This window comes from Musa acuminata, chromosome BXJ3-6 (genome assembly GCF_036884655.1).
Source record: "Musa acuminata AAA Group cultivar baxijiao chromosome BXJ3-6, Cavendish_Baxijiao_AAA, whole genome shotgun sequence".
NCBI lineage: Eukaryota > Viridiplantae > Streptophyta > Magnoliopsida > Zingiberales > Musaceae > Musa > Musa acuminata.
This window is the reverse complement of record NC_088354.1, coordinates 41,199,325-41,214,047: the sequence shown is the minus strand read 5'-3', so window position 1 is coordinate 41,214,047 and position 14,723 is coordinate 41,199,325. Positions and strand designations below refer to the sequence as shown.

Sequence of the window (14,723 nt, the reverse complement as noted above, 5' to 3'; positions counted from 1 at the left end):
CGGTGCTGGAAACTTTTGTTGGCTGTTGATAATCTCTTGAATGAGTAGTTTGATGTGTGTACTGCCAGTTTACTGGTTTATGTGCGCATTACTGCATGGATGTTGGTATGCACACTCAGAAACTATTAGCCAAACATATTTTACTGTCTCTAAAGTCTGGATCAAAGGAAATGTGAGATGTATATGGGAGTGCAGTGACTGAATACATATTTTGGTCTACTTCATGGATGTTGATATGCACACTCAGAAACTATTAGCCAAAAAAATTCAAGTCCGAATCATAGGAAATGTGAGATGTATATGGGAGTGCAGTGACTGCATACATATTTTGGTCTCTTTGTGATTTCTGCCAGACATCTGTTCCTATGAACTAACTATTTTGATTAACTAGATTTTCCATATCTCTTATGTCAAGGCATGATGAGACTTAAATAAAAGGTGCTCTTGTTGTCATTGCTTTCTCTTTCCTGCTTCTCTTCACCATTCGCTCTTACTTCTGGCACCATCATTTTGCTCATTGCCAGTCTCGTTATTGTTCCCCGTCGATCGACATCTCTTTGCATCAGAGTCCTCCTCCGTCTGCCACCTGAAAGCTCAAAATTTTGAGTCCTTCCTGAAAGGAATGATCTTTGCACCTTGGGAGGATCGATGACGGATTTCGGTCGAATAGTATCCTTCCCTTTGCTCTTCGGAGCAGCATTTCGCTTCTTCGCGTTGCCATCTCTGGGAGCTCCTAAGCTTGCTTCTCCCACTCACAGAAAGGATCGGATGCCGATGTTTCCTCTCTAGAGTTCCACGACTCGGCATAATCTCACCGTCGGACATTGGTCGCTTGCTACGCTGGAATGCAGCTTGGCATTCCCTGGTAGCTCAAGATGGCCGGAGAGCCAACAGCGATTCCGGTCGTCGAGGCTGGAAAACCTTGCGGCGCACTCCACGAAGCCTGGGCATGCCGGGAACTGATCCAAATGTGTCAGGGCCAGATTGCCTGCAATAGTTAGCCCTCCCATGGCCTGAGGCAAGCGTCGACGAACGTTATCCAGCTTGGAAAGATCGCCTTTTGGAGACGAATTCCCAGAAGCATCCGTGAATTGGGACCGCGGTGAGACCTCCTCGCTCGAGTCGTCGATTCTCTGCGAACGTGCCCCGAGCTCACGGAAGCCGCAGCTCTTGGCAGGGGCAGCTGAATTAGACGACTGCGACGACATGAAGGAACTCATTGCCGACCCAAATTGGCTGTCGGGATCGATCGATGGAATGAATCCATCACATCTCAAATTTTGCTATGTGCTAACTCTCTCGTTAGTATAAATTTTGTGGACAATACCAACTTAATACCTATATTCTTACCAAATTAATACCTATATTCTTTTTTATCATCTTTTACTTAACCAATGTGATCAAAGTAATTAATTTTTAACATATTACAAGGCATGTAAATAATAATTCTCATTCTCTTGCCTCTGCAGGTGATTTAAAGCTGTATCCCCTACCGGGGGGCCTCCACCAACGGTTCTTCCCCATCGAATGGAGTTTGGCCACGGAGTCGGATTCCCGTGGGCTCCACAGGTGGCCCCGCATCCACGCGAATTGCACAGATAATGCCCTTCGCGCCAGACTTGATTTACGAAATCAGTCGCGACACATCACCGAGAACCGACCCCGCCTCATCCGCCTAACGCCCCGCTCGATATGCACCACGTCAGCCTTTCGTTGTGTCGGAAACGGAAGTCGTTCGAAAGCCGATCTCCCAATGCAACCGCGAGGAACGCCGTAGGAAGAATGGAAGGCAGGAGGAGGGTCGCGCTTTCCTCCTCAGTCCTCTTCCTCCCTTCGGCTTCTCCTGCCTCGTCCTCCAAGTTCCGCACCCTCTCGCCACAAGCAAGCAAGCGTGATCGAAGCGATGCCACCGCTACCACCACCGCCCTTTGGCTCGTCGCCCAGAACTCATTGGGCGTCCTAAGGTACTACTCCTTCCCTATACCCTCATATAAAAAAGAGAACCCTCCTCTTTATGTATCTTGGTTACAGCAAAATTGGGTAATTGTACGGTTCGAGAGAGAATTGATCTGTGAAATGAAATATTAAAAAGTTCGGTAATTAGGTCTAATACTGGAGTGCATTGAAGAACATTTAGAAAAGGCCAGATTTTGACTGGAACTGCGAGTTAATATTATCCGATTATGACCTCCACAGGTCGAGTAATAGTCTGCTGCTTAGCTGCAAGATTGGCAGGGCTCCTCGATGTGTTGGTATTCGGTTCTCGGTTCTGCTCTATGCATGAGCAGCGTAGAATGTACATGTTTTGAATACTGTGGCACTCTAAATTAAATGTAATTTTTGATGATTGTACATTGTATTATGTTTTTTAATTAGTAATCATTGTGCAGTTCGTAGTTTGATCGATTCATTGGTCACTTAACACTTCATCAAGATATCTACTTCACCGGGATATGCATCATCATTTTTCATTACTACTGTCATATTACGTAGTAGAGTGCTTCTAAAACATGTTTGGGTGTAATCTCCTTCTCTCTGTTTTTCATTTTTGTAAATCCTACTAGTTTCATCATTATTTTTATGTTTCATATACAAATTACACACAAATTGTCGAAACAATTCACTTAGTGTTAGATAACTAAGTACTTCATCTCAGCTCTTTTTTGTTTTCCATTTCCGATTACCGACTGAAATGTTTTCCACCTTTTCCGTGCTACCATTTCAAGTGACATGGGGGATCCCCATTTGGTTAATTGAATCAAACTAGTAGAAGAAAGCAAACGAGTCAACAGATTATCTGAGAGTTGGATCTTGATTTAATGTCTATAATTGGTTGGTGTGATTACTGCAGAAATGTTGTTTCATCTGATGATGAACTACTTGGTGAAGGCTGCAGCATCTCCAACTTGTATTTGACAACACTCGATCCAACTGCCAGGATGCACTGATAGATGTGAAGGTCATCTTTCACCCTTAGTTAAGTTCCCACTCAGATCTTGCAGCAAGATAGATCCGGAAAACCCTACCAGTGCAAAACTTACACTCACAGGAAAGGTATGATAAAAGATTCTGGTAAGAAAAAAGTCTCCAAATTGTTTTCTAGTTTAGTCTGCTGCATTTCATTCTTTTGTTCTTTTTTTTAAATTATTCAGCACTAATTTATTCAAATTGTTAATTATGTGGATGACAAAGAAATTTTTGTTGGAATTACCAGAGTTAAACTCTTGGACTTAGATATATGGTCATAGAAGATTTGATACAGGTTTCAAATTTTTTGTCTGATGAGGCTATACATCTGAAAACATATATATCTTTGCTAAAATCAAAAGGGCAAGTGTACCACTTCAAAGATTTATGACTTGATGCCTCATGAAAAGTTCTCACAAATGATCTTAGGGTTTCTGACTGACTCTAAAGGGAACATTTGGTGCACAGTTTTGTTTCATCAATGTATAAATTGCACTACCCAAAGTGTCTAGGTGGACACTCTACCTAAATGTCTCGGCACCACATAGGTTCATCTATGATTTATGGAGTTATTACAATGAAGAGATTATGTAATGGTTTCACAAACTTTTGGTTAATGGACATATTCCATTATGGAGGTATGCTTAGAACTTAGGTTTAAAGTTGTGGGTGTAGAAGGTCTTCACAGATTAAATTCCAAATTTATCATTCATATTGTGCCTCAACTTGATGTGAGGCCTTTGTATTCTGTAGTAAGCTTTAAGAGTGCATCTGTTAGTATCATAAAACTTTGGACATCAGGCTTTTGATTCAATCTATCTTACTTTAAAGAAAACAATCTACTCTCTCTCTCTCTCTCTCTCTCTCTCTCTCTCTCTCTCTCTCTCTCTATATATATATATATATATATATATATATATATATATATATATATATATATATATATATATATATATATATATATATATATATATATATATATATATATATATATATATATCAGACATAATTGATTCATCATTTGGGCCTACTTTTGCAATACATATGCATCACATAAAATAAACCATGAAGGGTGTGACACAGTGATGATGAAGTGACAGTACAACTAATCCTTGTTGATATGCTCCTCAAAAAGGTACCATAGTGATAGACCTCGGCCATTTTATCATCTCCTATCATCTATGTTACGTGGTTTCTGGATAACATGTGGCCTTAATGGTTCAGTTCGTTCAATTAGTATTACTTTCAACTGTGGCCAAGCCAATGGTAGATGGCCGTAAACCCTTTTTTGACTGTGGCCAGGCATGGCCATGAACGTGGTCAAGCATCCCGTGGGGAGGACGATGGAGTATCATCTTCGATCTAAGAGAAGTTGTACTTCCAAAGCCAGGGAGGTGTCCTCCTAAGAGAGAGAAGGAACTGAGAGTCTCCACAGCTTTAGATCACAGTCCAAACCTCCACTGAGAACCAGGCATGTACTACTACTGCTGCTGCTGCTGCTTTCCAGCACTACCATCGCCAAGCTCTTGACCGGCCCTCCGTGGCCTTCCATTACGGCCAAGCAGCTGTGGCGCCCCTTCTGCTCTCGTCCTCTCCTCCACACCCTCACCGTCGTATCCGCCGAGCCGCTGCAGACCACGTCCCCGGCCGCCACAAGGCACAGGATGGCCCTCCTGTGTCCCCTGAGCTCCCCGGTGGCCGCCATCCCCCCGCTGCCCCCTTCCCACACCACCACGGAGCGGTCGGACGCTCCCGAGTACAGCACTCGGTCGTCGGCGCTCAGCGCCAGCGCGTTCACCGCCGACCGGTGCCGCTCCAGCGTCTGCACCAGCGAGTGCTTCCCCTCCTCGCCACTCCTCCTCCACACGTTGATCTTGGCGTCGGCCGAGCCCGTGTAGACGTGGCCGTTCCGCGACACCGCGATCGCGTTGATGGCGTCCTGGTGGGCGCCCGCGACGGACTCTATGCACCTGAACCCGGAGGTGCGCCACACCTTTAGAGTTCGGTCCCAGGAGATGGAGTAGAGGAGCGCGCCGTCGTGCGAGAGCGCGAGGCCGGAGACGGCGTCAACGTGGTGCACCCAGGAGCACTTCTTGTGTCTGCGGACCTGCACATAGTTCTTGGGCGACAGGAAGCTCAAAAACCGGTCCATGGAGGTCGGCAAAACTGCTTTCAGCTTGTAGCAGCGCTGCTCCCTCTGGTTTATCTGCCACACGCGGATCTCGCCGTCTTGGTGAGAGCTGAACAGGTTGTCACCTGACACAAGAAGCGATTTCACCGGGCTCTCTGTTTGAGCCACAGTGAAGCTCGCAGGATGATCAGTCCTCGCTGTGGACGACGAGTCTAAAAGAACAGATGGCCAGACTCTGATCTCTTGGTCGGAGCCGCCGCTGTAGACGGACGTCCCATGAACAGCGAGGGCAGCGACGTAGCAAGCGTGAGCTCTAATGGTGGTGACGCACTGGTGGTGAAGACAGGGATGGCTATGGTAGTGAAGGGAGAGGGATTTGGGCGGAAGATGGTTGCAGTCATCATCATCATGATTGCCATTACAGGGAATGGAGCCACGAGGTGCTGTGCCCATATGTGAGAAAGAGAAGAAGGAAGCATCGAAAGGGAGGCCAAAGGAGATGCAGAAAGGAAACCTCGCCTAGTGATTTGGGGCATGTATACTGTCCTATATATATCTCATCATCCTTCTTTATACTGTAGGAAGAAGAGAGAGTGTTGCTAGAGAACAATCACAGCACATGCATCAAGCATGAGTGGGGGATGTTAGGTCAGTGTTTGCCCTTTGTCTGCTAATCTTAGGAGTGATTCATGCAACATAATGCAAAACAATCTGAAGCATGATAAACATGGGAGTCACCGGAGCTCATGGAAATCTGCTTAATCTCTTGTTGGAATCACTTAGAACAGTGTTATGGACAGTGCCACGAGTACTAAGAGCACTGCTCGGTGCGCACTTGATGTTGCCGAATTGACATGGTGGCAATGCAGCAACACGAGAGAAATATTTCTCACACTCTGGTCAAACATACAACCCCTAAAGCTTTTATGGTGGTCAAATCGCTTTCTTGACATCATTCATTCTACCAACTGTGCCACATAATTCACTGAAATTTAGAAGTAATAATTAAGTGATGACACCCAAATTTATTTCTGAAATTGAAAGAAAAGCAATATCTTTGTTCTTGAGAAGTATTTGTTGTTCATCAGCAAGTTTGTTCTTGTATTTATAATTATCAGTGTCAACACATCCTCTAAGAGGAGGAGTATGTGTTCATCTTTCAAAGTCTCTGATTGTTTCCCCCCCAGAAGAACACCAATATGCTAAGAGTTCTCATTTTGCAGCATGGCACATTTGTCAAAAGTGGTGACTTTCTTCCACTGTAGAATACTGTTAACTTTTGCTCCACTGATGAACAAATCAACTTCATTTATTTGTCCTTCAAGTGTAGATGCATTTACTTTTTCTTCCTCACAACTATCAGAAATAATTTTTGTTATATTTATTATTATGTTATGTTGTATTAGTTTGTGTATTTTTCAGATTGAGATCATTTTGTAGATGAGTTAGTCTGAGAATCCAAGTGCTAATTTGTGCATTGTTTTATCTTAAACACAAAGCCTTATTAACCCATCTATAAGATAGCATTGGTCAAAGATAATCTAACTTTGATTAGGTTAAGGACAATTCAACATTTAGCTTGGAACATATTGCTAATTTAGGAAGTTCTTTTAGTTGAGCTACTCATTATCAGGTTAATGAAATTAGCTTGGTTTGGTAGGTGAAACTCCTATCTCTCCTCTCCCCCTCAGAAAAGAAACAAAGCCTACCATTCCAAAGCTGCAGAACCATCAATTTAGCATCAACACTGTCCTCTGAGAAGTTCATCAAATCATAATCCAATGATTCCTTGTTTTGTTTCCAACGCCAATCTTCTGTCGCCAACTCAACTTCCATTAGAATGAGTTGCTCTCCACCAAGATCTTGGCATCAGGTTGCAGGTCACACTCGGTGCTTCAAGCAAGCATCTTCTCACACTGACACCTGAAAAGAGCATATCTCCCGGTTAGTGATCAAAATCACCATGAATCCATTGCTGTGATTGCTGCCAACACCACCACTTTTGTTGGCAGGCATCCTTCTTTTGCCACCAGACATGGTCAGCTTTTCTTATCTAGTGTGGAGTCCTTTTGCTTCCACTCTTTCAGCAGAAAGACTCCTCTCCCAGCCAAAGACAGGGCAGTCATGATGTCATTGCTTCCATTTTCCAATACCAACCTGCAACCTCAACTCCTTTGCACTGTTGCAGATATTTCCATGGAAGCATCGAATATAGTGGCATTGTGGCAACTGCATGAAGAAGACATAGAAGTTGTATGGATGTCGCTGATATTCCCAATCTAATATAGTATTTGGGATCTGAATGCTTCACTCTCTACTGCGTTGGATCAGATTAAGTGTTGATGATGTCTTGGATTGGTTATCCTTTAAAAAGATGTTATAATTTGAAATCCAATATTTATGCATCGCTATCCACTGAGCAAATCTATTCATTGCAAGATATTTACCTCTGCATGATTCTTGTCCTTTGCCACCAGTGCTGAAAGATTGGTTACCTCAGAGGAGATCTGAGAGCACTTTGTGCAGAAGCCTCTACCTGTGACACTTGTACAATTTTATTGTACCTAACTCACCTAAAAGGGATTTGGCTGGCCACCAGGAGAGCTGCATTCCAAAGTAATAATGGTAGAAGGTGAAGGTGGAAAGGCACACATATGGATATCACCCAGGCTAATAATATCTTAAACACAAGCCAAGTAGTAACTGTCTGAGCAGAAAAGAACATACACAACAATTAATAGGAAGAACAAAAGAATCCCCTTAGATTGGTGTCAAGAAGTCCCTTCTTTCACCAAGTGTTGAAAGAATCTGAGGTTTGTTGAAGTCTATGATGAGCCTGACACAAATGACAAGCATCTATGTAACCATTTTGTTGCATTTTGGCTCCCATCTTCTTTACTGCAATGTAGATCATAATTCTTTGCACAAGAGTTAACTGATAAGAGTTGATTCAAATATTTTAATGGTATCATGAACTGAGAAGCAGCTTAATGAACTACTACTACTACTATTACTACTTATGATGACCTTCTTTGAGAACTAAACTTGATGAATACAGTTCACTAAATAACCTACTTAACAAAAGAATTTATACTGATGCAAAGAACTGTCAAAACTTGTAGATGAGAAAGTTTGATAGTAGAAAAGGGTTTTGCTAGTTCAACAGCAAACAAAGAAATTTTTGTCATTCAAACATGGGCTGCTCTATTTTACAGTTTGACTTAATGCAATCAGGGCTGCAGCTTAGGTTGTTTGGTTTGACTATAAAATTCCTATTAAATTGTTTTAGCAGATTCTTTTTCTTGCAAATTAATGAGCCCATTCTATGCTGAATTTTATGTTCTCTCCCTTTTTTTGACTCATTAGTTGCAGTGATAGGGTGGCAGTGAAAGCAGCTAAGCTAACATGAGGAAAGATATGTTTGCTTACATTTCACTTGAAAAGAGTTGCTGGCTGAACTGAAAATTCCATATTATCTCAAACCTCAAGAAGAATGCTTGAATAAAACACAAGAGATCTTTAAACCTATGCACTAATGTAACTATTCCAAGCAACAAAAGTAAGGTTTTTCTTTTCATGTACTTTCTATTTTTAATTTCTTGTAATTTACCATTTCATTGCTTATGAGATGACTGGAGAGTTATGATTATGAAACAAACATAAAGCTCTGCAGAATCTGATGGGCACATCCAGAAGAGAGAATTGTGTTCAACCAATTTGCAAAGCAAAGATATGAGAGGTATCCTAAAGAAACAAATAAAATTACTAGTTTCTTTTGTGTGGATTTTAGTATATATATCATGTAAACTTTGGTATTGTTCACCAAAATTATCTGCCTTCATTTTCCAAAAGATTGAGAAATCTGCCAAATCATCAGTTCAAACATGCTGATGTTTGAGATACTTCAAACAAAGAGAATGCTGCATTCTGGTCTCATGTTGAGAAGAAAAAAAAGGAGAGTTGCATATAAAATTTTGATAAATAAAAAGAGAAAATTTATATATCATCAGGAATAATAGAGTAAGAAAATCAAATAAATTGAATAAATAATCTTCATCAGTGATTAATAATAATGTAAATTTAGTGAGTATCATAAATTATAATATTTTTTTATTTTTTTGAAAAACATTTAGTCTCAAATAGATTAAAGAATCAAAGTCAAAATAAATAATAGTTTAGGGTCAATGCTAATTATAGACATCTTATATGTCGTTTATTGTAACAAAATTATTTTTTGTAGTCTAAAAAAACAATAGTTTATGATCAATAGTAAATCTTATTGAAACATTAATAACATTGTCGGTCTTATTTCGATTAAAGAGTTGACTCAAAGGCTAATGGCCACATCGCCATTAACCCCTTCCTTAAACCTTGCCACCGACTAGTCCGAGGAGTATTAGAGAAAAGAGCAGTCCTTCCCCTTCTTCTCATCCGTGCTTCAGTCACCCACCTTCTTCGGCGACGACTGGCTAGCGGCCTTATGCTTAAATGGACCCACAGGCTCCTCAGGGTGGATCGCGGGTATGTTGGGTTCCAGGTAAGCAATGTAGTTGTGCTATTAAAAAGAGGTCCTTCCCTCGAGAAGAAAGCTAAGCTTCGCCATTAGCAGCAGTGAGCAGAAGAAGAAGAAGACCGGTGCCATAGCTCGCCCTGTTCCTCTCTGGCTTCCTTTTGAGGATAACGAGAGCGGTAAAGAGAGAGAGATATTCTCTTGGGTATCCCAATGGCGCGCGTCGATCCGTCCATTGCCGCCCCCGGCCGTCTTCTTCGGCTGCTCATCTACTGTGGCATCTTCCTTCTCCCCTTCTTCTTCTCCGCCTCTGTGGATGCCTCGGTGCACAGCTACGTCGGCGACAAGTTCGGTCCGAAAGGCAATGCCTTCGTTCTCCACGGCGGCAGCGAGGGCCTCTACGCCTCCCTCCCCGATCCCAACGCCACCGCCGGCCCCGGCGACGCCTTCATCCGGTATTCCCCACTTGTCCTCATTTCTTTCTACAGATCCGGGGCGCCTTTCATTCTGTTTGTGGGTTTTAGGGCTTTGTGGGGATTCGGGATGTCGAAAGACGGGAAATTGGGGTCGTTGGTGTAGGCTCGAGTTGTTCGTTCGGAGATCTGGCGCTAGGTGGTGCTTGGCTCTTGACATCATGGGGTTTCATTAGACTCAAATGCAGTTGATCTCTGGGTCGGTCAAAGACTTGCTTTAGTTCGTAGAAAGAAAGTGCAAAGAAACGAAACCGATCCGGTAAACTATCATTGTAGCTCGATTCTGGTGTGCGCAACTGATGTAACACTAATCCAAATATCAAAATGAATCATCACATTGACATGGTAGGCAGTCATATGTCGATTGCCGTCGTCAAGTTTCCATGATGCTGAACTTTTTGCATAGATCTCTAACTTCAATTATTTTAGATTCTCCGGATAGCTCTCTTCCAGCTCTGAAGTCACATTCCAGAGTATTCAGGTGTTCAGATGTGGGTTCCAAGTTGCTGATTTGATTTAGTATAATTTGGTCCGGATTTTAATGTTATTTAGAACACTCAATATTCAAGCTGTGTTCATAATGGTATGACGTGAGATCTGGGAAGGAATTTGTCATCTGAGTTTTCCAGTAATCTAGTAGTACTATTTTAAGTTGAATACTGTTCGATAGGTCCTTAGAGTTATTCTAGACCATACGAGATTGAGAAGCAAACATTGCTCTAAAGTCGCTTAGTGGTCAAGAAATGGGGAAGTTCTATGAATTGAGGGAGAAGTATTAATGATTTTTGAGAAGTGATTGGTGCCTCGTACTATCATCCTGTTATTTTCTTCCTTCTCTTATTCTTCTTATTATCTTTATGTAATTCTTTGCATAAGGTATCCCTTGTTATCTCTTCCTGTGGCCCTCTACACAATTTTATTTTCATCAATAATCGGTAACACAAAGGAATTAATGGAAAAGTATCTATATATAGTACTAATATCATGTCTCCTGATTGAAGATCTGATGAACATTAGCTAGTTCATCAATGAGAGGTTGAGACGTTTCTCTCTGCTGCCAATTTTGCATACTGGTACAGTTTCTTGGTCATTTAGTGTTTTTTATTTCACTTAAAACTTGGGTACATGCCCTAATGAAAGCATTGGCGATATTAACTGAAATGCTTCGGCAAAAAGTGGTATTATATATCTGCACCCTATCCTAGTGACTAGTGTTGTCCTAAAAGGACAATTAAGAAGGTGAGTTTTGGTGAGGCACCAGGGTTTGAGGCATAAATACAACCCTTCTGTGCATCACTGGCCAAACTTCCTTTGGCAGCAGACGTTTGTGCGGTACTGCCATTTTTGATATTATGAAGGGACAATTAGCTTGCAGGATAGGCTTCTTAGAGATTGTGATTTACTGTTTTTCTGAATATGATGCACAGAATATCCCTGTTCTGTACCACGGCAGACACATTTTGACAGTTATTGTTCAACATTCTCATGGTTTCCCTTTCTTCTGCATCCAGCTTTGAGAAGATCACATTCAGGCGGCCTGAGCAAGCTACTGAAAATAGTAAAGACACTGATAACGTTATGGTACAAGCGATTGTATTTGAGGTAGAAGATCGGGAAACAATTGGTGGGTCAGCCTATGGTGGTCAACGAGCTGTCTGTTGCACAGCAGATCTGGCAAAATTAGGTGCCTGCACTCAAGGCACAGTTATCTATCGGCCCTCCACTCAGAACCCTAACTGGCCACAAGTGCTTGTTGCTAGTTTCAGTGGAAAGGATCTTGTTGCGACACTGCCATCCCACAGTATACCCATCACGAGAACTGGGATGTACAACCTGTATTTTATATATTGTGATCCAGCACTCAGTGGCCTGGCTATAGAGGGGAAGACTGTGTGGAAAAATCCCACTGGCTACCTGCCAGGAAGGATGGCCCCTCTCATGAACTTTTATGGATTAATGTCTCTTGCATTTGTGATACTTGGGATATTTTGGTTTTCACAGTACGCGAGGTTTTGGAAAGAGGTTCTTCCACTTCAGAACTGCATAACACTAGTCATTGCATTAGGCATGTTTGAAATGGCATTGTGGTACTTTGAATATGCTGAATTCAATGAAACTGGACTCAGACCAATGGGGATTACCTTTTGGGCAGTAACCTTTGGTACAGTAAAAAGAACAGTGTCACGAATCATTATTCTGGTTGTTTCAATGGGGTATGGAGTTGTTAGGCCTACTTTGGGCGGCCTCACTTCTAAGGTGATCATGTTTGGAGCAACATTTTTCCTAGCATCTGAGATACTTGAGTTGGTGGAGAATGTAGGTTCCGTAAGCGATCTTGCTGGAAAAGCAAGATTGTTCTTGGTTCTTCCTGTGGCACTCCTGGATGCATTCTTCATTCTTTGGATTTTTACTTCTCTTTCAAAAACTCTGGACAAACTCCAGGTATTTGCAGCTTTCTGATTTCAACTCAATTGCTGTCACCCTTTGGTTAAACTTACATCATTTGTTTGTTGCATTTGCAGTCAAAATATATGTTTGATTCTCCTCGAGTTACTGTAGTTTGCATAATTTATACCAAAAGAATCTTTTGCTTGAATATGTCTCTAGAAGTTGTTTAATAACTCCTGTGTTTGTTCCCTAACAGGCAAGACGGTTGATGGCTAAGCTAGACATTTACAGGAAATTTACTAATGCATTGGGTGTTGCTCTTGTTTTGTCCGTCTGTTGGATTTGCTATGAGGTAATAGTCACCTATTTTGCTTCATGTTGAGCTAATTTAGGTTGCTTTAGACAGCCATGTATAAAATATACAACATTAGAGGGCACCAGTTGTTCTATGGTCTTGAGAGTTAATATTCTTGAATTAAAGGAATGTTAACTCAGCTCTTTGGTGTATTCTATGTTGTATGATTGAGTATCTTGGGTTTACTCTTAATATATTAAAATATTGTCTTAATTGGTTTTCGTGTACCATGCTAGGTGTTCATTTCTACGATTACAGCCTCTTTGATTGGTTGTGTTACCCCGAATGATTAGGTTGTATTGTTTTTCCGCAGCTGTATTTCAAATCAACTGACATATACAACGAGCGCTGGCAGAATGCTTGGATCATTCCTGCCTTTTGGCAGGTCCTCTCCTTCTCTCTTCTCTGTGTGATCGCCGATCTTTGGGCACCCTCCCAAAACTCAAAGAGGTAAAATCCTTGGATTTTGGGGATCCTGCAATTTGCTTTTCTTCAGAAATTTTATGTCTAGGACTTTGTTCCGGATGTTTCTCTTAATCATCTAAATATTGTCATAATAGAAATATCATTTTAACAAAAATGAAATGGTGCCTCTTGTCCTATTGTACTGTCGATGATAATACTGCCATTCATGAACATCTCTGTTTTGGAACAGTAGTATCCATAAATTCTATCATGACTCACCATTATTTGTTAGCTTGTATGAGAACTCTTTTCAACCTGAATTTAGGCTGTGCTAAAGTGTTGCTGTACACCAGAATATCTATTTAATCTTGATTTCAAAGATATGCTAAAGAATGTTTCCCTTGGGTCTTAATATTTACAGCAATGGATTGGACAAGAATGACAAGAGAACAAGATATCTGTCATCTGTTAATAGCTAGTCTCTTTCCAAATCTACAGTAGTAGTAAAGATTTTAACTGAGAAGCTGGATTGTTGTTCAACAATCCAGTAGTCTATTATTAAAAGAAAATTAGGGTTCCAGACCATATATCTGGATATTAAGGACCATGATGTTTGATTGACTGAAAGATTGCTTGCGAATGAGACCAATGATTATAATCAACATGAGATATTATACTAAATGTCTTTTTTTTTACAACCTCTGGTTTATATACACTCTTTTCTCTTTCCATTTTTCTTATAGGTACTCATCGGTGTTTTCTTCTTTGCAGATATGCTTACTCGGATGACGGAACTGAAGATTTCGACCGAGAGGATTCGCTCTCTCTAATAAAACCAGGACCAATTCCTTCAAAGGATACTCGCGGTTCTTTAGCTTCGATCGATGCTAGAGCGGCCGTGACCAGCAACACTACGACCTCAAACAATGGAGACATCGAAGAAGATAAAAGGGAGTAGCAACACAGCAAGCAGCATCAACCTGTTTTGCAGTAGCGATTTCACGTTGTCACAGGATTCCATCAGCTTCCATTACCCAGCAGCAGCTTATGTTAAAACGAATCCAATGAGATCCTCCATCTTTGTACTTTTTTTTTTTCTGTTGTTACAGGGACTGGCATCTACCAGTATGTATGATACTTGTTTTATCTTCTCATTTCTTGGCCCTTTATTTTTCTTTTCTTGTACCAAGGCTTTGTATTTAATTCTCATATTACATGAATGTTATTACTGAGGGATGGTAAGATTTTTCGGATGATGGTAGTCTCCTTCTATTAATCGTCACTGTTCATCAGATGTGCTCTCATCTGGCGCATCTCGGCCGTCGGTTCCACCTGCAACTGCGGGGCCCACAACCCGAATCATGTTTCACTCGATATAAATGGACGGTTCGGATGAGAGAAGTAGAGGGACGAGCGGTGCAGATGAAGGACACTGCAAAATCTAGTAATAGATGAGAACATATTATACGACTGGACGCGTGGCGGACGTAAGGG

At 41.5% G+C, this 14,723-nt stretch overlaps 2 protein-coding genes and 1 long non-coding RNA gene across 3 annotated transcripts; 2 read left to right on the top strand and 1 right to left on the bottom strand.

Moving 5' to 3' along the window:
* The first annotated feature begins 1,725 nt into the window (after positions 1–1,725).
* On the top strand, positions 1,726–3,207 carry LOC135640491 (uncharacterized). Its single transcript, XR_010497348.1, has 2 exons — positions 1,726–1,964; positions 2,852–3,207. It is a non-coding gene; the product is annotated as an uncharacterized LOC135640491 (long non-coding RNA).
* An 817-nt stretch (positions 3,208–4,024) lies between these two features.
* LOC103989988 (protein JINGUBANG-like) lies at positions 4,025–6,366 on the bottom strand. The gene has a single exon (XM_009408975.3). It carries the CDS (start codon positions 5,549–5,551, stop codon positions 4,370–4,372), a length of 1,182 nt encoding a protein of 393 aa, XP_009407250.2. The 5' UTR covers positions 5,552–6,366; the 3' UTR covers positions 4,025–4,369.
* Positions 6,367–9,687: 3,321 nt separating this feature from the next.
* On the top strand, positions 9,688–14,482 carry LOC103989989 (uncharacterized). Its single transcript, XM_009408976.3, has 5 exons — positions 9,688–10,063; positions 11,593–12,523; positions 12,726–12,821; positions 13,138–13,274; positions 14,001–14,482. Exons 1-5 carry the CDS (start codon positions 9,822–9,824, stop codon positions 14,185–14,187), a joined length of 1,593 nt encoding a protein of 530 aa, XP_009407251.2. The 5' UTR covers positions 9,688–9,821; the 3' UTR covers positions 14,188–14,482.
* Positions 14,483–14,723: the final 241 nt, after the last annotated feature.

Bases quoted from the DNA above. Each gene is read 5' to 3' on its own strand.
- LOC103989988 (XM_009408975.3), bottom strand. From the start codon at position 5,551: ATGGGCACAGCACCTCGTGGCTCCATTCCCTGTAATGGCAATCATGAT.
- LOC103989989 (XM_009408976.3), top strand. From the start codon at position 9,822: ATGGCGCGCGTCGATCCGTCCATTGCCGCCCCCGGCCGTCTTCTTCGG. The intron at 10,064-11,592 runs GTATTCCCCACT...TTCTGCATCCAG, and splicing joins CCCGGCGACGCCTTCATCCG to CTTTGAGAAGATCACATTCA. The intron at 12,822-13,137 runs GTAATAGTCACC...GTTTTTCCGCAG, and splicing joins TCTGTTGGATTTGCTATGAG to CTGTATTTCAAATCAACTGA.